Source organism: Thunnus albacares, chromosome 19 (genome assembly GCF_914725855.1).
Source record: "Thunnus albacares chromosome 19, fThuAlb1.1, whole genome shotgun sequence".
Taxonomy (NCBI): Eukaryota; Metazoa; Chordata; class Actinopteri; order Scombriformes; family Scombridae; genus Thunnus; species Thunnus albacares.
In genome coordinates this window covers 4,772,523-4,799,913 of record NC_058124.1, presented here as the reverse complement: position 1 = coordinate 4,799,913, position 27,391 = coordinate 4,772,523, and the positions used below count along the sequence as shown (strand labels likewise).

Below are 27,391 nucleotides of genomic sequence, written 5' to 3'. Positions count from 1 at the left end.
TCCAATGCTTGACAGGCCTGCTGTGCTTAGTTACGGTTGCTAAGCTGTGACTGAACACTCACAGTTCAGGGTAGGGATTTAACAAACCATTAATTGAGAGTTATGTGCCTTGCTTAAGGTTCTATCAACAATACAGTTGCACAGGAAATGATCAGTGTCTGTCCTCCCTCCAAATTTCCAATCCCAGTTTCTACCATCCAGCCAGGGGATTTGAGCTGATGGTTATTCAGTCACAAGTCCACTTTCCAGAGACTATTTGCTATCATTAAGAGTGGGGATGAGAATTCAGATACTTCCTGCCCCTAAGTGTCCCATCCATTATTTGTCAAAGGTGGAGACCATATTGTGTAACATATCATAAGAAATGCAGGTATCCGGAGCAGGTAAAATGCCCAACAATGCCATTGATCTGTGTCTGTGAGACATTTTCTCTTGAAGGTAATTAAGAATTGAGGTGTCCCTAAAAGGTGGTGCAATCAGGGAAGTACACCGAGCGTAAAGCAAATGAAAAGTTTATTACAGAGCGCAAAACTCAACACTAATTAAATGCCAGAAAGGCTTGCTGGAGAAACACCTAGTTCAATTACACATTGATTGTTGGAGAGGAGTCAGGAGAGCAGGAGTAACTTATGCACATTACACTCCGGCACATGATGAGACAGTGAAGGTGACCACCAGAGGATACGAGGATGATCAAAAGAGGGGGATGAGATGGATCAGATGGATCTGACACACCTAATGACCCATCTGAATTCACTTCATTTCCCACAGGGGACATCGGTGCCATCAGATAATCATTGATGAGCAAGTGGAAACCATCCGGGATCGATTAGCCTCTGTCCATGTGTCTTTGTTCAGCATGCCAGAAGTTCAGGCTGTTTACCTGAACTTCTGGCACGCCTTGATCAATCCTATAGACAGACAGTTCAGACAAGATGTGATAAGTCACTCTGGGTGTAATGATGCACAGTAGCTAAACAACACAGTAGACCACAAAGGCACCTTTCTTCTCAATGTGACACTAACGTGAATGTAACATAGAAGTAAAAAAGAGACTCTGTGTCTGCTTGTATAACATTTTCTATTGGTCATTTTTATTTAAATAATGTATTGATTGTTTGTGTGTTAAATGAACCCAAGGAAAACATGTTGTATGGGGGATGACTAATAATGAGTTCATGATGAACTTAATAAACTTTCTAAACTAATACACATAGTTCCTTCTTGAGTTGAGAAAACAATCTTACCACAAGGTCCATGTAGTATTCCTATTTTGAAGCTTTTGATCATAACACAAGATCATAAGTCCTGTTGTCATGGAATTGCAGACATCGACGCTCTAAAGGCACAGCCAACATTTAAAATGGATACATCTCTCGACAAAGTCAATCATGTCAGTGGAATCACTGCAATATGTGGAATCCTTCGTTCCACTTGCATTGAGTTTAACTTTGGTGACACTTGATTTGTGCTGTTGACCATTACAGTTTGCAAACTAGCTAGCTTGGAGATCTATTTTCCCCTCTTCAGTAACTCCAAAAAATATCAAAACAATGTACAATCCTGATAACAAAATGTCAGGGGGTGGCAAACCAACAGTACAGAGAAAATAGAAAGAAGCTAGGAGGGCTATTGTGCCTGACTAGCACTAGTATATTCCTGCATGGCTTTCTAGCATTTTCCCATCTTGCTAGCATGTTAGTAGTTAGCTCATATAGTGTGAGCTTGTCATTTTGTCACCAAACTCAAAAACACAGAGACTGTTGGAAATCTAGTCCTTAAAGTGAACATCTACAATTCCATGGCAACAATCATGTGATATGATAGAAAGCTCTAAATGAGTCCTGCTCTTAGTTAGATTTTTTCAACTGGCCTTATTTTAGTGTATATCATTTTATTGTACTATCAGTTTTTGCTGTGACATTTTTAAAATGACATTGAAAATTACATTTTCTGATTGCTGAGTGTTTGGTGTGAGGACGGACTACTGATTTTATCTTTCATCTGACGGCAGTCAACACACTGTGAAACCTTTTTCCCGTCACACATCTAAATTACTAGCTACTTAGATGGAAGCTTTATTGATTTGGGGCTTGTTTGTTTTTGGCAGATAGATTGATTAGCCTTGTAAGCAATCATCAATTTAATCAATTGTCAATGTGCACAGTTGTTGCATCTTGTATAAACTGCCTTACTATTTCCACAATATTATTATTCAACGTTGTGTCTTTACCTTTGCTCTCGTTTTTAAAGAGACTCACTGTAGGTTCAGGTATGGCGCGGCATCATGCACCTTGCCATACCCTCTTCACACCCATGATAGTATACATGCGCAGCCCTGACGTCGACGACCGGGTATAAGAGAGGTGGGGGATCTTGGAGAGTATAAGAGCTGTACACACAGTTAGAGCACACAGTCACAGCTCACAGCTGCTGAGGGGCCACCTTCTCCTCCATCTGAATAGCAAAACTGAGGAGCATCCTCAACTCTTTTACGCAGAGGCTCTCTGCTACATTTTTCTTTGGAAAGTCTTTCACACCATTAGTTCCATTCCTCGCCTCCAACCGGACCAGTTTTAGCCACTCCAGACAATTAAGTTCCTTCACATTATTGTGTGAGCAAGTTTTCAGCACCACGGACAGAGTGAACAGCGCCGCAGCATGGAGCCGTACACGGTCTCCGGAGCTCAGCTCTCCCTGTCCGACCTTTACTCCGTCATCCCCTTTAATGTCACCTTCCCGGACGAGGAGAGTGGCTTGATGGGTGACAGGATGCAGAACTACACCGAGAAGCAGAGTCCAGTGAGGAGCACCGGCGGTATAATCATAGCCATATCCATCACGGCTCTCTACTCCGTCATTTGCGTGGTGGGACTTCTGGGCAACATCCTTGTCATGTACGGGGTGGTCAGGTAAACACTGCTTTTTTTTCTGTGATCACAGTCATTTTATTGAGTATGCCACCGGTTTAATAATAATGAGAGCCAAAAATGAATGTCTTTAAACCTTAAAAACCCCATGACCAACATCTGAAGTCGAGTATTGAGTTAGTTTCAGTGATAATCATGATACTTTCAGGGTAATTTTGAGAGCATTCTGATATAATGTCTGAATGTTTGCTTCTTTTGCCTCCTTTCATAAAAGTAGAAAATACACACTCAAAACAAAGGTTTCTATTTGAAAATCGTTTGAGGTTTTCTATAACACTGTGCTCAAAAAATAAGATTTTTATGATGTATAGAGACATGAAGAATGAATAATGATTCCAACACGTTTTTTAGAATTGACATGGTGTTTTAATGCAAAATTTTACACATGAATCAGCACTTATTACACCACCTGCATTGGACAACTTTTTTTTTTTTGGAGGGTGGGGTGGGGAGTTGGGGGATTGGGGGTTGTGTACACATTAATCTCAGTCTCTACATGAGTGTGTGTTGACAGGAGGGATATGTGTGTCTGCATTTGTGGGTGAATTAGGTCTGTTTCTTCATAAAGCACATGGTTGTTCTTTCATTATTTCTGCATGGAGCAACAGCATGTGCAAGTTTTATGCCCATGGAGGAGGAAGGGCAGTTGAACCTCTCATCTCAGAAGCAGTTTCTCAATTCAGTCTGACTCAGCTGTGCCTCAGGCAGAGAGGTCTGTTCAAGCAGAGTCTCCATTACCACATCTGTGGACCATCAGCTCATACTCATATTCACCTGGTTTGATGATATTGCAAGATCTAGCAGAGAGGAAATCTTGCAGAGTATATTAAGAAAGACATGTAGTTTGGTCTTTATTTACTCTCTTTATTAAAATATATGTTCTGAGTTGGCCTCAATGAAATGGTGGATAAACCCATTGTTTTTATTTAATATTTTTTTGTTTTTATATTAAAGCTTTCCAGAATATCTTGATAGACAGTGGTTTCACACTCTTAAAATGTGGTCTTCAAAGGCTTAAATAGCTGTGCAATTTCAAGAGTAGTGTTTTTTTCTTCCATTAGGGGATGTCTGCATTATAATTGTTGGTCCGAGGTCACCGTTTGTCTTTCCCCCTCAGCTCTAAAAGCAATGTAATAAAGGCTGCACTCACTTTGCTATTAGATACAAGCACCCTGTCATTTTGTGAGACGCCTCCCTGCCCTAACCTGTATGCTTGTCAGGAATAAAACAGTTTATATCTTCTGCAGCCTGGGTGTCTGCTTGTCCTTACTCATCACATTAATTACCTCTAATCTTAGACATTCTCCGTATGTGTTCCTCCAGTATCAGCAGAAACATTAATTACTCTAAGAATTAAACAAGGTAGAATTAATTTAAGATGCCCTTATTTCAGCATAGAAGGATAACACGGTCAAATGCGGTTGTGGCAAACAAAGCCAGGTAATGGTCATTTCTCTGTCCACAAACATGACATGACAGACTAAAACGTACAGAATAAGATAAAAACATGGTTGTTCGGATTGTTTTAATTTATACAGTGAGGAGAAAAAGACAGCATCGGAGGGAGTACAGAAAGAGAGAAAAAGAATGTTTAATATGGGAAAAGCAAGCCATTTTCTGCAAGTGGCAATCTTTGGATATTAAACCAACAAATATTCATGAATATTTATGACTGTGCCCATTATTTCCATTCAGGAGTCAGAGTGAAAACCATGGGCAACACAAGGCATGTAGGACAAAAAAGAAAGAGGGAGTGAGGGAGGTATGAGGGAGACAAAGAGCAGATGGATGAGAGCTTGGAAAAAGCAGTGAATCAAATTGTGTGCAGCGACTCGCTGGCATTTCTGTTTCTGTGAGTGAGAAGACTCATCACTGATGCAAGACACCCCAAGAGATGGAGCCATAGGGAAGGTGAGCACATTAAGCATCCCGGTCAGAATGTATTATCTCCTGTGGAACAATTGTAAACTCTGAAGGAAGCAAGAATAGAAAAGACACCCAAACTTAGACACAGATATAGTGATGTAAGAAAGAAAAACAAAAAGTTGGGCAAACATTGAGCTCCACATGATATTCATTTTTATCCCTTTAGGTTCTTAAACTTTCTATGATGCATACCATGGATTTATTCATAATACTTTAAAAAATGAAAACAAAAAAGATGATGGGTTTGATCTGCACTCATTGTTGCAATGATGACCACGTCTGAGGCAAAGAAAGACACAAACACATAGCACACACTTTAAGTTAGTTTTAAGACTTTAGTGGTTTATTGTTGTGACATTTGCCATTCCTAACTGTGTTTAATGATGTTCTGACACAATTCTCTAATCCTGACCTGAAGTACCTTTAAGCTACCTTTAAATACTACCCTCACCTAAGCAAAGAGAAGATACTCTGCAGCTTGAACCAGCCTAATATCTACATTGTACCTGCTTAGGCTAAACTGCATGTTCTGGTTCCACTGGCCTGATAGGCAACTTAATTGGGCGGCTGTGGCTCAGGAAGTAGCGCAGGTCATCTGCTAATCACAGGGTGGGCAGTTCCTTGGGAAAGATACTGAACCTCAAATTGCTCCCAATGGGAGGCCAGCTGCCTGCATGTTAGCTTGCTTGTCATGTCCCTTGACTTGTCCTGTTAAAGAAAAAAGAACATAGTACTACTATGAAGTTGTGTGTGAGCGTAAGAGTGCAGTCATGTCTATGTAGTCATCAGGTGGGCAACGTCTAAATAACTGGTGTTTCATTCAGTTGGGTCCACGACACTGAGCTGTCTCAACAGTATGTTCCAGCATCCCAGAACCACCCTCCTGTTTACCTGCACCCACACAACTCAACACAACCAGGGTGGGAAATTAACTTTTTAAAATGTTCACATTCACCAGCCACTTCCAGCATTTGGCTGGTGGCTGGTGCTAATTTCCCACCCTGAACACAATCCATGCTGCTCAACCCACTAAACTACAAACAAAACAATCTTCCACAGCTACTTAAGCTTGGCAAGCAACAAAGCATACACTCCTACATACATTCCACATCAACAACCATATTAAGCTAACTAGCATGCTGTCATCACATGGTTCCACACCACAGGCAGGGGGAGGAGAGAGAGAGGACTTTTTAGAGAGATTCACATTCTCCTCAACTCTTGGGTCTAGTGTAGTAGACTATGCAATCACTGACATGGACCCCTCCACTATCAGTGCATTCACTATCAGACAGCAATCCCCCCTTTCAGACCACAACCAAATAAATGTGTTCTTTAAACTCTCAGGTCAAATGAGTGACACGAAAACAGAACCCAGTAAACTGTATAAATTAAATCCTATTTATAGATGGGCCCCAGACAGTAGAGACAAATTCATCATGGCCTCACCTGATGTGATGAATGACATATCAATACTGTACATCACCAAAATCAATATGTCCCCACAAGAAATGGTAGGGGTGGAGAAAAACTCCCAACATTAGAAGAAACAATTAAAGACAACCAAAACCCCCTTGATTTCCCAATTACTTAGGAGGAATTGACCGCACAGACAAAATCTCTCTGGCCAAGTAAACCTTGTGCTCCAGACAGCATTAAAAATGAAATGCTCAAATGCAGCACCCCACAGATGCAGGGGGCAGTGTTGAAGTTGTTCAATACCGTATTACAATGCAAAGGGCTCATTTCCCCCATTCATAAGACTAGGGGTAAATCAGACCCCAGTAACGACCATAGCATCTGTGTCAGCAGTTGTTTAGGTAAATTATCCTGCAGTATTTTAAATAAAATAATAGATTTCCTTGATGAACACTCCATCTTAAGTAAGAATCAACTTGGCTTCCACCCAAAACACCACACCACCGACCATGTATACATCCTTCACACTTTAATTAACAAACATGTACACCAAACATAAAATATTCACTTGTTTTATTGATTTCAAGAAAGCTTTCAACTCTGTTTTGCATGAAGGGCTCAATTACAGACTTCTACATTATGGCAACATGTATGATCTGGTTAAATCAATGTACTGTATTTGGAAAATAGGTGTGCTGTTGGGAGACACAAACCAAATTCTTAACCCAGAGAAGAGGCGTTCATCAGGGTTGCAATTTAAGTCCAACTTTATTTATTGTGTATATAAATTAACTTGCTGTTCAGTTGGATCAATATGCTGTTCCTGGCCTCTTCTCCTAGATAGAGAGGTGAAGTCTCTATTTTATGCTGATGACCTTGTTCTACTGACTCCTACCGAACAAGAACTACAGCAACAGCTGGACGTAGTGGCCCCAAAAAGAGATTATGAATTAGCAGAATATCTCTCTACTGTCAGAGATAGAAAGCAGAGACAGACCCCAACCAAGTACAGGCTCAGTGACTGCAAAGGACGACACAAAAAATCATGGCAACCAAAAGAAAACAGAATATTTGGTCACTGTTCAACAGGTGATGTTGAGACAGAGATGCGCTTCCTTCTACAATGTGAAACTTTCAAGAAATAAGGAACATTTATTTAAACAAGCTCAACTCTGTAAATTAAATTAAAAATATCTTGCTGCCCAATATGTATCAACATGCAACAACCTGAGGGACAGTGAATGACTGAGATACACACACACACACACACACACACAAATACATGCATAGGATATATTATATGTGTATATATATATATATAATAATTAATGCATTATATCAATCTTAATGTTGTGTCAATGTTCATATTGTTATTATTTTGTACTGTCCAAATATTTGGACAACATGTATTTTGATGCTTTGGCAACATTGTTCTCAAAACATTCATGCTAATAAAGCCCATTGAATTGAAAAAATTTAATTGAACAAAAATAAGTACTTCTAAAATACCTACTCTCACTACCACTTAAAATATTTCTTGAAAAACGACTTGAAAAAAGGATTGCCAAAATTGATTAATTTTCTGCCAGTCAAATAATTGTTTTATCAGATATTGTCACATGTTGACTTGTTTGACTATATATATATATATATATATATATATATATATACACACTATACCAGTCAAAAATTTGGACATACTCTCTCATTCAAGGGAATATGAAGGTGTGTCCAAACTTTTGACTGGTATTGTGTGTGTTGAAATTTGGGTTCCTGATGCCTGACTTTTGCTATACTGTATATATTATAGTATATAGCCAAAGTCATTAAATGCAGATACTTTCCTCCACTTATATTCCTAGATAGAGACACTCAAGTGCACACAAACCCTATTTAGAGCAGAGTCTGCATGGATGCTCACACCAGTATGGATTGGGCACTGGACCGCTGTGGCGTTGAGAGGCCTTGGACTGACTGCTGATGGAGAGGCTGACACTGACACCTCTGGAGATGGTCCACTCTGTTACGCAGGATAGGTCAGCAGCACGAGGCTCCTCCTATCTTCCAGTGATCCTCTCCTCTACCTCCCCTATGCTCCTATTCCTGATACCAAACCTGTTAGATAAGAACTGGCTCAGTGCTCATCCAATTTATTATTAAGTGGCCTCCATTTGAAATCAGTTTGATGTGTGGCTAGTGGAAGGCTAGATTATTGTGTGTGAAAGCAGATTCTTTACCAGGCTGTTTCTTGTGGATTATTACTCCATTTCTACTAAGAAATCAGTAGAAATGGATTAAAAAAGTAATATGTCGGTAGAGACAAAAGCACGAGTCAACACAGCTTCAGGGAAAAAAATGACAGGGGATGGAAATTTGGCTGAAAATATCGTATCATGTTGCCAGTTGGAGCATGACTGTGTGTGTGTGAGGTGCCAGTCTGTCAGTCTGTTTATTTCCTGAGCTGAGTCAACATGGCCACTGTGTCTCACTGCTTGTCTTCCATCTCACCCAGCGGCATTTATATCAGTGTATGTGTGTCAGTGTGTGTATGGCTTTCAGCCCTGCAAACACAGGAGACTCGACCTTGACTTGTGTATCAGCAAAATCATTTGCTTGCAATAGACAGTGGAACTCCAACTAGTGTAGAGATAAAGGATCAAAACTGATTTAAACACAAATGCTAATTCTCTAGAGAGGAAGGTAGATCTGTATGGAGGATGGCACGGTGGTGCAGCGGTTAGCACTGTTGTTCACAACAAGAAGGTCCTGAGTCTTCCTTTCCTGATTCCTGTCTCTACCACAATACAATGAAATTTCTTCTGTGCACACTGAGAATTAGAAAGCATCAAAAACATTCAACAGCAACATCTCTTTCCAGAATCCAGTACAATGGAGGTGAATGGATAATCCACAGGATAAACTGTACAATGTCCATAGGAGTATTTTCTACTGAAGAAAGACTCCCTATGAAAATTGTCCACAGTGAGGTCTGTGGTGATTTTCACCTCTGTTGGGGGTGGAGGTAAAAATCCCATGATGGATATTATGAAATCTGAACAAATAAAAGCATTTTACAATGGAGGGGACTGACTTGCCTGACACAGGCTTACCTCTGATAACTTTATTTACTTTATTACTATTATTTACTTAACAATTATTATTGATGTATTCAGTTATTTTTTTAAATCATACTGCCTTTTGTCAGTTTCAGGACTCTATAGATCTGTGTATCAGCTGGCTGAAGTATCAAATATTCCTACAACCTTGGCTGGTTAGGTAGGATTTAAATAGTGCCAAGCTTGTGGCATTTGATTAATTACAAGCTGAATGATAAACCAGTAGCAACACTGACACTCCATCTAGGTGAACAGAAAGGAATCGTTCACATGACCTACATAGATCTGAGGTCAGGATGGTCAATATTTGCCACTGTCAGCGGAGGCTGTATATCACTGTTTCTTTAGACTGTTTGTGTAAGGCCCAGGAGCCCTTCGTCATCTGCTGCTTTGAGGCTTTTCTTCTCCTTCTGATGTGGCACCAAAAGACATGTGTGAGGAGGAAGGGATTGAACAGCCATGACAGCCTCGTAGCAGGGAGTCCGCACTGTAAGGAAACAAAATTAAAAAAAGGGAAGGGGGCGATTAAACCGTCAGAGTGCGACTGTGCCAAAGGAAAACGTGCTTCATTGTGAGATGAAAAAGGGTGTTAAATTTAGATTTCTTGACACATAATTGCTTCTCCAAGCTTATAGAAAGGAAAATGGTTGTTTAAGAGCTTTTCCCTTCATCTGAATTATACGCCAAACAATTAACCATAGCATAACCTCAGGACCAGCTATGGGATTGCAATGACAAATCATGGAAATGAAAAAGTTGCTGTTTTTATACATAAAACCTGCCACTGCTTTTTTTTTAAAAATTGAATCATTTATATTTGAATTTAAATTGCTCAACTTGAATAATTTCATTTAAAACTATTTAAATTTACTAAAAAAATTACTAAATTAAAAAACTTAATTTAAATAAGAAAATTTAAATTTGTAAGGTTTAACTTGAATAATTGCATTGAAAAACAGAATCTGAATAGCATTACTTGAAAGTGAATTTATTAGTTTGGATCTGAATTCCAATAAACTTGAAACTGAATGTAATATTATGAAATTGAATTCAGTTGCTCTGAAACTGTATTTGATCCTCACTGAAAATTCAAATGTCTATATACCACATTCAGTTCTCACAATTCAAATTCAATTTACTGAGACACATATCCCTTCGTTGAGGAAGAGCAATTGAGTGCAGATTTACAGAACTCCCTCTCAGTCTCTTAGCTGCACTTCATGGGACTCCCTAAAAACTTGGTATTTTATCCGGATGGACATGGTTTTGCAGAATGTAGCAGTGCACGCTTCATCATGAGTTTTCCACGATGGAGGGTGAGTTACATTAGTTTTGTACAAATAATGTAGGTTACTACTTTTAACTTGCTCTATCCAGTCATGCTAACATTAGAATGTCATAACGTGTTCCATATCATGTGCCATGAAAATATTGGATGAGATTTACGGGCTAGCTAACATTAGCTAACTGTTAACAAGCTAACTTTCGTTAACAGGTTTCCTTTGTAAATAAGCCTCACATTTTTTGCACAGCATTTTTTTATTCAATTAATGGATTGTATTTTTGTTTTGTCTCTCACAGATGGGTGAAACGCTGCAGCAGCATGAGAGAGACATGCATGTGCTTACACACACACTCAATCTTCATACAGGCAGGGTGTGAAATATGGGGGTCTTTTGGGGGGTCATGGGGGGTGACCAATAAAGAGACCCACCCATTGTAATTGTGTTATTCTTGAATCGAGCTTGTTATAGTACATATTGACATTAAAATATTTGTCTTTTTTAATTCATTTTCTATAAGGATCACTCCCAGTGTTGATGTAGCCTGACAAAAGTGATGTGACGTTTGGAAAGTTTTTTTTAGTATGTTTATATAAGTATTTATAGTAATTGTAGTAGACATGATCTATTTCATGTGAATTATTTTGAGCAATGAAAATACTTTTACTTCTATGTTTTTTTTACATTGTCATATTCTGTGTTTCTGTGACTATTCTCAGTAATTGCACCTACCATGCTCTTTATGTAGGACCATAGGATTAAACAGTGGAATAGTCTAGAAACAAGGACTGCTACTGAGCCTGAGATAACATTACAGAGAAGGTTAACACACTGAATTAGACTGCATTTGTTTCAGCAAATAAACTGGTAACTAATATATATACACACACTTGTAGAGATATTTGAGTAACTCACAAAATGTCTGTTGACCCTATCAAAGCTGTGACTAAGTCTGCAGTGTCATAGGTAATATCCCAACCTGCCCCTCCTCCTCCTCTTCCTCAAGGACCTGACGAGGTCTCTTTATTGGTGTGGATGTTAGAAAGGCCTGAAGAGCTGCATAGGGAACAGTGGATGTGTCAACACCAAAGTCTTTGCAGAACACAGTAGCCTGGACAGCTGTAATATACAAATACATAACAATATTGCATTATAAGTACAGCTACTAATGGCTGCAACAGCTAATTGTTGAAACTTTATCATAAGTAGTAATATATTAGGCTACAAACCATAGAGTGTAAAAAAAAAAAAAAATGGACGTAGCCACCATGACATCACCCATTGGTTTGTGGACTCCCATTTTGAAGCCTCAAGTTTGACATTTTGACCGTCGTCATCTTGGATCTTGGGAGCCAGAAGTGACCATATTTGGACCGGAGAGTGTAACTAACCCTAATGTTTGCTGCTAGCTTGGTTAGCATGGTGCATTTACAGTCTATGATTAATTGTGATAATGCTAATGCTTGCTATCGAAAAACAGACTTAAAGTCATTAAACAAAACCTACTTCCCGGAAAAACTGAACACCCAACCCCTTAGAAGGTCTTATGGTACAACCAAATGCTGAACAAGACTTTTTAGGCAACCAAAATATTACAGTTAACTTTCATGAACTGAAACACTGAAACAGCGACACCTACAGCTACGCCTATGCTCTGTGAATCGGGGTTACGCCATGGTTACGTTACCTAACCAACAGCGATGCCATGACTTGTCAATCACAATGTAGCCATGCCCTAAAGCATACCCTGCTTTATCGTCTATTTTACTCTAAATGAGACCACAATCTACAAAATGAACATCATGCTGTATTGAATAAGACTTGAAACTAGCGATTGAGACCATAAACTCATTAGGAAATTGTTTACTAAGGTAATGAATCAAGTGAAAAGCAGGGTCATTTTCTCATAGACTTCCATACAATCAGACTTCTTTTTGGAGCCAGTGGAGTCACCATTTGGTATATAATGTCGAGGGAACAGGTGGAGGTCTTCATAGAAGAGATAATATGATGAAGTTCTGGTAAAGCGATGGAGTTATGGGAATTCAGAACTGCAGTGTTCTCAGAGGAGATGGATAGGCTATTTACAGATGGAATAATACTAGCTCTGATATCAAGTACTTTGTCTTTAAAGAAGTTTAGGAAGTCCTCACATTTAGAGACAGACGCTTCAAAACAGGAGGTGGGAGTGGAGGAGGTGACAGACTGTAACACCCTAAAAAGTACCGACAGATTTTGTCAATAAGATTAGAAAAATATTGAGCCCTAGCATTTTTGACAGCCAGTTGGCATTTATCCAAGAGATCCTTCAGAATTTGAAATGAGATCTGCAATTTATCTCGCTTCCACCACTGCTCTGCCCCTCCGCATTCTCTTTTTATTTTTCTAATATTACTGTTATTAAGCCACAGTGAGGCCAAAGGCTTTCGTATTTTAGTTCTGACCGGTGCAACAGAGTCAAGAGTGTCTGAAAAAGTACTATTAAAAAGTGAGACAAGTTCCTCTGTGCTCAGCAACCCTACCACCTCGTGCATGTGCCCTAGGTTGATGAAAATGAGAGTAGCCTGAAGGATTAGCTTCAATGAGAGAGGAGGGGTCATCAGGGGTAAGTCATGACTCAGTGATGAAAAAACAGTTTAAATTTTAGGACATAATAAAATCTTGACAGATAAATGATTTGTTAAACAGTGATCTCATATTCAGCAGACCAAATTTGGAGGGAGGGGAAGGTGAGGATGGAATAATAGTGCATGTAATGGTAATAAGATTGTCATAATTTACTGAATAGGATACTTTGGAGACAGAATTATGGTGTCTGAGTGTTAGGCAGTTTGGGATGTGATTTACAGGTAGAGCAGCTGAATGTGAGTCTGACAGTCAATGTCCCATGAGTGGTAGGGGATAAATTTGGCCAGATGTTGTAGAGAGTTCACTTGTAACAAGGACCCTACCAGTAGATTTACAGTGGCAGTAAACATTATTTTGATTATATGTGTGGATTACCTCATGGTGGCATGGACTGTCTCAGACAGTCTGACAGGCGTTTTGTAGGTTAATCAATGCATGGTCAAAGTTTGCAGAGAGCAGCTTGCCTGTGTATGTTTAGATGGAGTCTGTCGGCTCTGCACAATTGGCTGCGGTTCCAGAACAGATCAAAATCATCAACAAAGTCCCAGTTCATTCGTGCTGCACTAGATTCTCCTCTCAGCCAGGTGTGCAGTGACAGTTAATGGGAAAACCGGCCACAGCCCCGCACAAGGAATGGGATTGGACCATATATGAGGATACGTTTCCCAGTGTCTTTAAGGGCAGAGATGAGCAGTTGAAAGTCCGCATGGAGGTTTTCCAACTGTTTTTGGCTGACGTCATTTGATCCCATGTGAATAACCAGTTTAGAGCAGTCCAGATGACATTCTAGGACAGAAGGTAGTTTATCATGGATGTCCCAAACGCAGGCTCCAGGAAAACAGTACATGTGGACGCCTTTGGCTCGGATGTTCCTTACCATGGAGTTTTCGTGTCCCCTCAGCGTTGAGGGGTGAGGCAGAGAAGGGGATTGTGGCAGTGGTGGTTGCAGATCTGAACGGGGATGTACCTCGGTGCTCCAATTTTTTTCCCTGGGGAGGCGAAACCGGGAGTTCCCAGGCCGAGATCTGACAGAGGAGCCAGTGGAGGTGACCAAAGGAGGATAAACGGTGACAGGATGTGAGAAGGCCTCTGTAGCAGAGCCAGTGGTGTACTGAGCAGGGAAGACACAAGCAGCACAAGGGCGCGGCTCTTCCAGACCTCAGGCCATATATATATAAATATAAATATAAGAGTTTTCCAATTGTTGTGGAGACATTTCCATCAAAAAATAAAGTTAATCCACTGGGTCTTCATTTCCTCAGATGTGGGGAGTACATGAAGACTTTAGTGTTGGTTCTTGTAGCCAACAACAGAGAAATTGGCGTGCTGTATACCTTTGACATCTTTGTGTTATTGGAGTCAGGAAGGAAATGGTCAAAAACATAGGTGCTGATGGATTAAAAAGGAGTTTTGTGAATCCTCACTAGATTGCTCTTCCTCGATAACCAGATGTGTGTCTCAGTAGCCTGAGACATTCTGATATCCAAATTGAATTGGAAGAACTGAATTTGAATTGCGAGAACTGAATGTAGAAGTATATAAAGAGTTGAATTTTCAGTGAGGATCAAATACAGTTTCCGAGCCACTGAATTCAATCTCATATTACATTCAGTTTCAAGTTTGGTGGATTTCAGTCCCAAACTCATAAATTCAATTTCAAATTATGCTATTCAGATTCAGTTTACCAATTATTCAATGCAATTATTCAAGTTGAGCAATTCAAATTCAAATATAAATGATTCAAATTCAGTTTCTAGTGATGCCCATAATGTCTTATCATGTGCTTTGTACCTGCTGCGTTGACTGCACACTTTACAGCACAGACCCCTGCACTAATACCATGAAAGAGTCTTGCCTCATGCCAGTTCTGCCTACTTTATGCCACACTACCAGCTTTTTTGATATCCTCTTAATCCTACCAAGCTCCAGTGTGCCACTGTGAATGTGACATAATATCTTGGGGGCCAAGAAAACTATATCAACCTTTTCCTTTCTCATTCGCTTTTACCTTTGAATTGTAGCACCTGTGTGTACAAACAGAGCCTAATTTGCAGACTTACATCATTTACACCATTTCATTTCCAAGCTCCACATGGTCATAATATACCAAACTGGGTGGCACAACATCTAGGTCCACTCACCCTAGCACTTGTTTACTCAAGGGAGGAAAAAAGTGCTGTTTTGCTACATACAGGGATATACTGTGTGTGGACATATCCTGTCAACTTGGATTAGGAGAGGGGAAAGCGATTTCTTTTGAATCACAGTTCAAATATGAAAGTGACTGACAATAAACATAATCCTCTCCCCATGTCAAAAGCCAGGCTTTAGCCACTGAATCAAAGGCTTCAAACAGATTGAGATGCAAAACTAAACAGAGACCAGGTTTTGATGGAGTTCTGAAATCAGGTCTCATAAAATGGCTGTGATCCAAAACTCTAACTGGTGATCATCCTTTTATTATGACTAATGCCGTTTTACTTCAAAGCCCATCTCTCCTCTAAGCAAGATGTGGTTTTATCTGTTTTCCAAGGGTTCAAAGCATTATATTGATAATGTGCTTGATTCACAGACGGCCCTTACATAACTTTCAAAAGCTCACTACGCTCCTTTGCTGTAAGTGGTACCTAATACAGACATCGGATTAGGATGATCAAACATAGAAGGGAATGTTCAAAACCAGCCATCTGCTGCTGACTTCACTGTTTCATTGTTCCTTTTGTCTTGACTGAAAAAAATGAACTTAAGATAGAGCTGAATTCATTTCATAGAGTCGAGGTACCATGGAGGTGTATTGCAAATTCACATTGAAGGGATTGGCCTTAGATCTACAAGATTTTGACTTTTAATAGCAGGATAAGCACACGTGTATCCAATAACATTAATTATGGCTCAGTTCCATTTAAATGTCCAAGGCTGTGTCCCAAATCACTGCCTACTTACTATAGTTTAGTGAGTTTAATATGAGTGCCCATATTCTGAGTAAATGTATCTATCCCTAAAAAAATCCACAATGAAATGAAAAAAACAGTGTTTGAAAGGAAGGATGTGTGATGATGTCGTTCAAAGGAAGAGCTGACGAAGTTCTTATTTTGTAGATGTTTATTAGACGATGGCCTAAACCCATTATTTGTATTTAAAGGTCCCCCCCAAGAAGGACTATATCATATTACCTCAAATGACATGCAAATTATGGAATATTTAGGTCCCATGTCTAACATCCAAAATCAGTGAAATACATAGGGTCAGATAAAAGTCATACTAACAGTGTCCATGGCATGGACTGCTAACAATCCCGCAATGCGAAGGCGCGGAAATTACCATTGGCGAACTGTGTAGCTGACAGTGCTGACGCAAAACAGCCATGATAGGTGGGTCAAAAATCTCAATTTACTGCTCACTATTGAGTGAACTACTGACTGTCTATTATGTATGGAGTAGGGAATGAGTGAATGAGGGATGGATTTCAGACACAGCTGATGTAAGTCAGTGAGCCAGCGTGTACAACTGAGTCGTGAAGAGGAGCCGCTGGTTCTGGACGTGTTCCTCATTTTAAATTTTTCTTTTACATTACTGAACACAGAAAAACAGGATTCTTCAAGATAATTTAATTATCCTATACATTTGTTATGACCCCCAGTTTTAATTATTTCAATTTTGTTTTGAGAAATCATGTTTGATTCATCAGTTTGGCATGGTGGAAAGGTCAAATTCCACAGTACCCATGAGCCTCAGCTGCCGTTGCTATGGAGGAGAATCTGAATCAGAGTGGTAGTGAATTCAAATTGCTTTGTTGTTGAATTTGTGAATGAAACATGGCATCACTGTATGCAAAACTGACCCAGTATCTGAAAGTAAAATGATTTAAACTGAAGATTTTATTTTCAGTTTTCTCAACAGTGTAGCCTTTAGCGTCCACCTGCCATTAGCAGCACACATAACCAAATTTTAAGCTTGGCTAATGAATGTTTCTTGCCAAGATGCCCGTTGGGAGCTATAGTGAGGGTTCATTCACCTTGAAGTTTTTATGTACACAGGCTCGTACCACCCTAGGCTTGCTCCTCTCACTTCACAACTCTGTAGCAGCTCCCTGAAACTTTCACACCTGAATGGAATGCAGCCATTAATTGTGTAATTATTTACACCTGTGCTTCTCCTGCTATGGGATATGAAAAGGCCCACTCTCCACGCGCTATTATTCATAAATGTTATTTATATATTGTACAGCTCAGTTTAAAAGTATCCGTATGTCCCAGTTTCTCCTTTAGCTGAACAGAAAAAACACAGACTGCAATGATGATCATTTAGAGACTATTGCTGGAGCTGACAGTGAGTAATGGAAAAACTGATGTGACAACAGTCATTGTAATTATATTTTCAGATTCAGTTGAAGCCTACATTCACATCCAAGTGACTGATTATTTCAGACAAAATTTCCCAGAGTTCAGTCTCTTATTTATTATCAATGAAACTCCCAAAAGTGTCTGATGACATCATCAACTTAACTCTTGACAACCTGACTTCCAGTTCAGAATACATGACCTGATCTACAAACATAAAGTCAGACAAAGTTGTGAGACGACTGGAAAACAGAGGGACTCAATCGCACAAGAATGGCATGAAGAGCAGAGAGTCAGTTTTCTAGAAAGACAACAACACGTTACAGCAAAGTCATATCGGAAAGTGGCAAAATGAAATTATTTTGTGAGCTAACTAGCTCACTAGCTGCCTTTTAATTACTAGCTCCCCAAATAAAAGCAAATCAAGCATATTAATGTAAGAGCAGAACATAAATAACTTAGAGTTATGGAAGCCACAGGCTTTTTGCACTGCAATTTAAATTTTGACATGGTGGTACAGAAGATGTGTCAACGAAGACGTTTGCTGTTGGTTTATGGCCAAAATGTGTGTGGCTTAACAGTGTTGGACGAGTTACTTGAAGAATGGAATCATTTACACATAACATATTATTCAGTTCTTTAATAATGGCTCAAAATAGTGACAGTAATCATTTCTTTACTTTCGTTACTCAATCCAGCTCCATAAAGGAGCCCTTTGAACAACTTCATAGCCTCCACACACTCACATTTAATGTTCTGTGTTTAACACATTAAAAGGGAACAAGACATTGTGGTCAGCAAACTGCCAGCCTACATTTTGGAGATATTAACTGACCTTCATTAGCTAGCCTAACATTAGGCGCAGTGACTGCATGAAGTCCTGTCCTTTTCAGTGAAGTGGCGTTGTTCTCACAGCCTCCAACTCTGAACTAAACTAGCTGATTCCTGTAGCCTTACCAGTGGTTAATGTTAGCGAGCCAGCTAAGACGACACAACATATAAACTTTGGGGCATTTCTTCTGTTTTGGTGGCAGCGAACCGCATCCCCACACATTCACCGGACCAACGTGATATCAACCCTCCATTAAATGACCAGTGAGATGGCAAACAAGTTGTTGAAGCAACAAGAGTTTTATTGGGATTTGTAACTGTAATGTAATTACTAAATTTCATAACTGCAATCCCTTTACTTGCTTACTGAAAAAAGTAATTACATTACTGTAACACATGATTAAGTAACGCGTTACTGCCAAACACTGGTTTCAACCAAAAGTAATTAAGTGAGTCAACTGGTTGTGGCAATTCTATTCATATTGATTGAATGTGGTGTGAAATTTGGCTCCAAAATGCTGCCATGACACAGTAAGTCCAGAATGGAATCAAAGCATTGACTGGATATGTACAGCAAAACAGCTACCCTCCCAATTGAATGCAACTCTTTTCCCTACTGCAAATAAAGATAATGTTTGTCTTTGCTGAAATTAAGTCACACCAAAGTCCTCATGGTTTAAAAACATACCATGTTCTACAAAAGTAATAGACCTTTTTTACAGTACTGGATGAAAAGCACAGGAGTGATGTGGTTCGTATTAGGATCAAAGTAAACATAACTGTAGCGTCCTCAGTGCTAACCAATAGTAGAAGTAAGACACTAACATCTAACTAGGTCCGATGAGCAGTTGTCTTGAATAATTCAAGGAATGAATTAATGTACGGTTGAACAGTGACAATTTATTGCCTCGACTCATACACAATAATACACAAGACTTTAAGTTTTAAAAAATTGAAAATTAAAAATAAAATAAATCAAATAAGAAAATAAACGGAAATGGTCCGATATGGAGGTGGAAAAAATCCAATGAAATGTTCTTTAGATCACTGAATGTCCCTTTAATCCGTAGGGACTCCTTATGATTAAATAGCTCAAGAGTTCAGTTCAAAGTTGTTTTGTGTTGTATCTGTTCCAAACGTCTAATGTCACTACTATCACTACTACCGGGGTAGGATAATTAGTGTGTGTCTTACCTGTAACCCAATGAAAATGGGTATCACTTTAAATCAGATGTCCTCTGTGGGCAGTTCCTACGGTCTGGCCAACATTGTCTCTCCATCCGGCCACAGGGTCACGGGCTGGACTCGCCATCTTTGATTCAATCTGGTCACAAAAAAACAACCTACACAGATAGACATACAGATAGTGCAGGATAATTAGTTATTCAGTTCTCTTTATGTGTCTAAGATGAGATCTCATTAAGTTCTTTTCTCCCTCAGAATATCAAACATCATATAATCAACAATTAAGGATATACTTGTACTACAATTACCATATTTTAACCACTGGTAATTTTAACATGAACAATTTACCATGAATTTCTTCTAACAATTTCTTTAACAATAAATTATTTACAATGAATTTTCCCTCTGTCACATCAACATTTGTATTCTTAAAGTAACAGACTGCTTATTATGAATTTCTTATGTCATAACAATTAATATTTTAACATTTACCTAAATTATTTGCTGTATTGTTACATTTTTATGCACCATTTAAACTTACTAGTAACTTAATCATGAAAATGAACTAAATTATCCTTTATGATTCACATGTACATCCAGCAACCAAAATCGGTTAAATTACCATTTAATGGCATTTCAAAACATTAAAGTGCACAATTCCCATTAAAACATAACGATTTCAATATTAGAAAACAGTGCAATGGTCTTTTAAAGTTCTGACACAATGTCGGTAGCTGCATTAGCCAGAGCTAACGATTAGCTTAGCGATTAGCTTAGCCGTTAGCAGCTAGCGATTAGCGATTAGCAGCTAGCGATCTTTTCAGACTATAAATACAATGATACACTTGCACCAAAGCATGCAATAAACATTAGACCACATTCCCACAATCACTGGTTGGGTTTTATGAAAAGTATCTTGACTCAACAGTAAGTTTAATGCAGCTTCCCTTCACAGTGGTTAACAACAACAGACTAGCAGACGACATGGCAACTCACCGGAGTTTCTCAACATCAATAACTTGACAGAAGTTGTTCCCTCTCGCTCACAGTTGGACCTCTATTAAAAGAGCAACTTATTAGCATTGTTGCATGGACATTAATCTGACTTTTATGACTATTTTGCGGTGTTTCATACCAGGAAATGCTCGTTTTTTCAGTTGTTTACATGCTCACACACGTCTGCTGTGTTTGGGAGTGTTGCTGCGGTAAAACAAAGAGGTCATGTAGCTCCCTCAACATAACAGGCGCACAATGTATATGCGTCCCCTTGTGGAAACAACGTGTAATTACATCTCTAAATCACATATATGGGTTTTGCAGCCCTATAATCCACGTGGGTTACATAACCAAGAGTGGAAACCGTAACGTCAGCTGTAGCTGATGTTCAGGCTTACTGTCATCAGAGTTGCCAGTAAATGGATTTACCCATATATTCTCTATTTCAGTGTCAAACTCCTGCATCTTTCTACTGATCACTCTTCAGTGTAGTTTGTTGGGGAGTTTACTTCTATGACTGTTTATTTATTTATTCATTTATTATGTGCAAGTGCCTAGCCCTAAAACTGTTCTACTGATAAGATGTAGCTACTGCATTAATACAAAAGTCAGTCCATCATAAGCAGGCTTAATGCCAGTGCTAATGCCAAAACAAATCCATGTTCTTCATCATCTCTTAATTTTAATGGTTACAAGTGATTCTAACAGCTTCATATTTGTGTTCATGTGCTAGGTTTGGCTACCTTGCTGCAAATTGTGTCCTCCTCATCACAGACCCCCAGGTTATTGTCTGTACAGCCGGCATGAAAAATGACCAGGAGAAAAATCAATACACATTTCCATTTAGACAATGTGTATTAGTGTATTCTAATTGACCAAAACAATAAAGATTGCATTACTAATATGAACGTTATTTCTCCTTTTCTCCCTTTTCCTATTAAGACATTAAATATATAGGCCGTTGTGTATTGCAACCAATTCTGTCCTTCATATCTCTCAACCTATTCTTTATCATTCAAAAATACAAAGTAGAATAAAATATACAAGTATCAGCATAATATATTCAAACATCATTGTAATATAAAGTATTTATTATACAATATATCTTAATGAACTTCTGTACTTTTCTGTTATCTTATGCTTGCCCTTTTTGCTTTTGGGCAATCTGCTATGCCTATAAATTGAATTGTACTAAATACAATCCAATTTACATGCATAGAAAATCCTGCTATTTCCTAGAACATTAAATCCGATAAAGATTTATATATCAATACATCTTGCAAGGTTTCTCATGAGAGAAGCATATGTGTAAATAAGCCTTGTGCCCCACAGGAGAATTTCTGACCTCAATAAGCCAATATTGTGCCAAATTTAATGAGTAAAGTGCTGATGACCATTATTTTTTTCCCTCAAATATGTGAGAAAAAATATCCTCATTTCACACGCACAAAAAAAATGCACAGGCCCACCTTAAAATCAGGCTCCAGCATATAAATATATATGAACCTCAATTTGAAAGCAGAAGTATTTTCTTTTTCACAACTCTCTGGTGCAATCCCTGTAAGTAGGTTGCTTGATCAGAAGCCAACAAGCCAATTGTATGCATTATCTCAAATCACTCATTTAGAAAAGAAAAACCCAAGCTATGGAGAATAAGCATTAGACATTCATGGCTCTACATGTATAATATGAGGGAATTAACTTCTCATCTAAGCCATAAAAACACATTGCATTGTGAAATCCCCATATTACCATAACAGAGACTCACATACCCAGCTGCTCTCATTACTGCTGCTGCTTATTACAAACACTTCTTCTCTGCTTTGTGACCACAACCAGATATACCAAGATGAAGACGGCCACAAACATCTACATCTTTAACTTGGCTCTTGCCGATGCCTTGGCCACCAGCACACTGCCCTTCCAGAGCGCTAAATACCTCATGAATACCTGGCCATTTGGAGAAGTCCTGTGCAAGCTTATTATTGCCATCGACTACTACAACATGTTCACGAGCATCTTCACCCTCACCATGATGAGCGTGGACCGCTACATCGCTGTGTGCCATCCGGTCAGAGCACTTGAGTTTCGGACACCGGTGAAGGCTAAGTTGATCAACGTGCTCATCTGGGTACTGTCCTCAGCAATTGGGGTTCCCATTATGATCATGGCTGTGACCAAAGTGACAGATAATGGTGAGATAGTAGTTAGTGTCTTCTACCACTGTTTTATCTTACACTATTATTTAAAGTCTTCATGTCTAGTACAAACATTAACTGTTTCCTGGAACTGGGTGACCCATACAGAGTTGGATCTATGTGGATCCTTGCCAAAGTGCTGGAGAACAGAGGCAATTCACAGTAGAAAAGACCCTCAACAGCTTTGATCTGCTTAATTTGCATTTATTAGGCCAAGCCTCTGGTCCTTAAGACCTTCATCAGAGCTAACATGGCACACAAAGGAAAAAGAAGGAATAATGTTGATTATGAATACAGTCCCACCCATGACCCCGAATGAGCCATTGTGGATTCTCAAAGTGAGTAGAAAAGCCTTTGAAACATTTAGACCACTGAATCTGAAGACCCTCCGTTGAAACCAAGGGAAATATTTGATTTTTATAAATAGTTCAGGGTAGTTCCTTTTTTTAGGAACTGTACTATTTTTCCTATTCATTTAGAGTCACAAACACTCACAGATGTCTTTCTTATGTCTCTGCGTTAAGTTGTTGTTGAATGTTGAGCCTAGAATATTTAGATTAATGAGTGTCTTCAAAGTAGTCCTTGAAGAGGGAAAACATCTTTCTAATGAATCTTTGACAGAGTAGAACAGTGAACAGAATTGCCTTTTGTTTTGGCAAAAAACAGTCTTTCTCTTTAGTTGCCTAACCTTTAGTTAGGCAACTAAAGAGAAAGACTCTTTAGTTGCCTAACCTTAACCATACTTCAACCATAGTTTATACGCCATAACCACAATCTTTCCCTAGCCTTAGGCATAGCACCATTGCCATGCCAAGATTTTGTAGAAAGAAGTTGAAAAACATAACTGAGAGTAATCTGGGTTTTTGTGTTTTTATTTTTTGGCAATAAGGTCAGAAAAACACAGGCTACCGACAAAAGTCTGTACTCATTTAGAATATATTTTTGATAGTCCTTACTTTGCACAGCAGCAATTGCAATAGTATTTGGGTTTTGAAGCATGTATTTGGAGTACAGATGTTTCTCCGTAGCTTTATGATAAATCCACAAACCAGTATCTGTCAACCTGCTTGATATTACAACCCTAATACTGTCTGATCCCATTCTGCCCCTTTTCCAGATAAAACCATGTGCATGCTGAAGTTCCCTGACCCTGACTGGTACTGGGACACAGTGACTAAGATCTGCGTCTTCATCTTTGCTTTTGTGGTTCCTGTGATGGTCATCACCATATGTTATGGCCTCATGATCCTGCGTCTGAGGAGTGTTCGCCTGCTCTCAGGCTCCAAGGAGAAAGACCGTAACATGCGGCGCATCACTCGAATGGTCCTGGTGGTAGTAGCGGCCTTTATCATCTGCTGGACCCCCATTCACATCTTCATCATTGTGAAGACCATGGTGGAGATCAACACCAGGAACCCCTTCGTGATAGCCAGCTGGCACCTGTGCATCGCCTTGGGCTACACTAACAGCAGCCTCAACCCTGTCCTGTACGCATTTTTGGATGAGAATTTTAAGCGATGCTTCAGGGATTTCTGCCTTCCGTGCCGGACCCGTGTGGAGCAGAACAGTCTGACCAGAGGCCGTAACACCACCAGGGAGCCAGTGTCTGTTTGTGCTCCATCAGAAGCAGGGAAGAAGCCAGCATGACTAGGCATGGACTGGGTCCCCCACAGCTCTCGCTCGAGAAGGATCCAACAAGATTTGCAATCGGAGGTCACCCAAATCTCCACAACAGAGTTTTAAGAGATCTTTGCTAGAAAAGCTAGTCTCAAAGATGAGAGTCATGCCGCTCATTCCTTACAATTTGGCTGACATACTGGACATTCAAAGGAATAGCTAAAGATAATGGCAAACAAGTTTCATTCTGATTTCACTTTTCTATTGAAGTTTTGATAACAAAGTGGAATCTCTTTTTTTCACAGGAAATGTGACGCCTTACAAAGGCAGTGACAGTAGATAGATAATGATAGCCCAAAGAGTGTTCCAAATGTTAAGCAAGATTACAAAACAGAAAAATCCCTAGCTCATTTGTCTGCCCAAAGGACCAGTGTACAGGACTTTTTGTTGATGCAGAAAGGACAAAGAAACACCTGCAGGTTTCTGTCTTGTCAAGCAAAGAATGCATCGCTTTGGCACAATTCACCAGACAGCATTGTAATGAAACAGGCTAAAGGCTGAAACATTGCGCAACAACAGACAAAAGCGTGAAACAATGGCCTTTTCTGACTTTGTCATTTCTTCTAAGAAGCGCCTGTCTGTACAGTCAACAAAAGCAAATGAGATTTTGGTGATAAAGGAGTATTTTGACAGCGAAATAATCAACATCAGTGAGGAAACTCTCTGTATCTTTAACATCAACATAAAACAAATGAGTCTTACAGAGCAGAACCACGTGACTGATACTCACCAACAGCTGGATGATGAATTACAGCATATTTTGTTGCACAAGGTCAATCACTCTCTACATGGACAAGTAGGGAAATCATGTTTGCTGTTCTCTGCGATTAAGCGGCCAAGCTTTTGTTTTTACAGCAAACAAAAGGTTGCTGTTCTGTTTTTTTTTTCCCTGTAGGCTGATGTAGAATTCTGCCACCATCAACTGTGCTGAAAGAGAAATTTAGGGCTCAGTGTTTTATGGATTTGAAAAAGTCTGTTATACAGGACATTAAATCATAATCAAGCCTAGTTCAGCAGGTTTTGTGCTCAGGTGAAAGATTCTGAGCAGCATCAAACCACTGAAGCTTGAATTTCAATGGACCTTTTTTCTGCTCAACTACTTGACTTTCATGGGTGGTGTCAGGCCCACAGAAACACTCTGAGCAGAATCACTAAAGAATAATAAACTTGCCACTGAGGAACACTCTTGGCAGTCACAACACTTCCCTCACCTTATTGGTTTGTTGTTTAAAACAAATATAAAGTCAAGGAACAACCTACAACTTGAACTGAGAATAGCTCCATCACAGTGGAAATAGAGACACCTGGCCTGATGTCAACAAACTGCTTCAAGGAGTTTATTGATCTGCATTTTAAATGAGTAAAAAGCCTGTCGTCTGTCACATCAAAAATCTGTAGCATATTTAAGAAATACTGTATGGCATTAACCTGAATGGTAATTTATTCTGGCTAATTTATTTAGTCCAACAGATCTTGACACTAATCAAATTGGAGACATCAATCAAGGGTTGCTGTGAAGTTAATGACCATTTCAACTTTGCATACCAGATGAGGTATGTCAGAGGTAATAATGCAGTTATCAGAATTTGCTCTCTTTTGGAAATATTTCAAAGGTTAAATACATGTTGACATGAAAACATGTATTTGAAATGTACAGTTAGCATTCTGACAAACATGGATAATGTGGAGCAGGTAAAAAGACATCCAAACTGAATATGAATCAGAGGAGATGAAAAATGAAAGGGAAAAAAATCCATAAATGTGAATTTGTAGATAATATAAAGCTTTTGTGTTTTAACTAATTTGGCTTCAGCCACAGTTAAAATAACTTTGAGGCGTGCCTGTGATTCTGTATGCTTTCTTGACACTTTGGATCTTAATATTTCACCACAATGCTTTCGATGTGGCTCAAAGTGAAAAAAAAGGGAAAGAAATGAAAGACAACATTTGAGTGCTTAGAAATGGATTTCTGCTCTGTTTACAGATTCAGGAATTTGCTTGTGGATTGACTATAGAGTTAGTAACAGTAAATATTGACTCTTCTGCGTTCCAAGCGAGATAGACTGTTTTGCAGTGTGATACGTTCCTGCATATATTCACACAATGACAGCTGTGATTTAAAGCGTACTGTATAAAGCCACTCTCTGCTTAGCTTCGATCAAGTGCTGCATCTGTCAGGTGTGCAGGATGTCTCTCGGCAACCATTATGTTTGCAAAATCAAGTTATACAAGGGCAGAATGACACAAATATAATATGTAGAATTTTTTTTTTTGACAAGAAAGTGCAAGTTATGTTTTCACAAATCAACAAAAGCTCATTAACTCTTATGAATTTATAAATTAAAAAAACAAACTACTATAGTAGATCATGCGCATTCAGGGTATGATCAAATTTAAGGTGTATGGGTGTGTGTGTGCATGTTTTCATTTTGTTATCACATGGGGATTGTTGAGTTGGCAAGCATCCTTACTCAAACTAATTAATAAATGTTTCTTTGTGTCATTACTCATCCTAGTGTAAAAGCAGAATTAGGTGTATTGATAATACTTTGGTATTCTTTAGAATCAAATTTTGGGGACAATCCCTTTTTTTGTATTTCATGGATAGTTACAAACAGTTAGTTGTCAATGTTGTAATTTTCTATGCGTGATTGAGTTTAAAGGAACAATCAGTAATATTTTGCCACCTCGCTCTAATTGACAAACTGACAACAAAAGAGAGGGGGGTTTCTATGTGTTATAGATCAATATCGGTCAGCCAGTGTTCGCTTAATGGCTGTGAAGATTTCAAGGTTTATGAGCCAGCATCCTCATACCCTCAATAAGCAGCAGAACATGCTACAACATCAAAATCTTTCCCAA

At 39.0% G+C, this 27,391-nt stretch overlaps 1 protein-coding gene and 1 long non-coding RNA gene across 6 annotated transcripts; one reads left to right on the top strand and one right to left on the bottom strand.

The window, feature by feature from the left end:
- On the top strand, nt 1-24,764 carry oprd1a (opioid receptor, delta 1a). 4 transcript variants are annotated; one of them, XM_044335788.1, is made up of 5 exons: nt 1-181; nt 2,819-2,912; nt 22,494-22,836; nt 23,862-23,868; nt 23,970-24,764. In XM_044335788.1, the coding sequence occupies exons 1-5, from the start codon at nt 148-150 to the stop codon at nt 24,497-24,499; spliced, it is 1,008 nt and encodes a 335-aa protein (XP_044191723.1). In that variant the 5' UTR covers nt 1-147; the 3' UTR covers nt 24,500-24,764. The 4 variants fall into 4 exon arrangements, with proteins under 4 accessions (XP_044191723.1, XP_044191721.1, XP_044191722.1 ...); XM_044335786.1 differs by lacking the exons at nt 1-181; nt 23,862-23,868 and adding an exon at nt 21,429-21,436 and having other exon boundaries at nt 2,661-2,907; nt 22,494-22,849; XM_044335787.1 differs by lacking the exon at nt 1-181 and having other exon boundaries at nt 2,661-2,912.
- LOC122969806 lies at nt 5,178-20,916 on the bottom strand. 2 transcript variants are annotated; one of them, XR_006399089.1, is made up of 5 exons: nt 20,794-20,916; nt 20,655-20,715; nt 19,668-19,816; nt 8,164-9,878; nt 5,178-5,564 (listed from the first exon to the last, which is right to left on the bottom strand). It is a non-coding gene; the product is annotated as an uncharacterized LOC122969806 (long non-coding RNA). The 2 variants fall into 2 exon arrangements; XR_006399090.1 differs by having other exon boundaries at nt 8,197-9,878; nt 20,794-20,915.
- Nucleotides 24,765-27,391: the final 2,627 nt, after the last annotated feature.

Bases quoted from the DNA above. Each gene is read 5' to 3' on its own strand.
- oprd1a (XM_044335786.1), top strand. From the start codon at position 2,662: ATGGAGCCGTACACGGTCTCCGGAGCTCAGCTCTCCCTGTCCGACCTT. The intron at 22,850-23,969 runs GTGAGATAGTAG...CCCCTTTTCCAG, and splicing joins GACCAAAGTGACAGATAATG to ATAAAACCATGTGCATGCTG.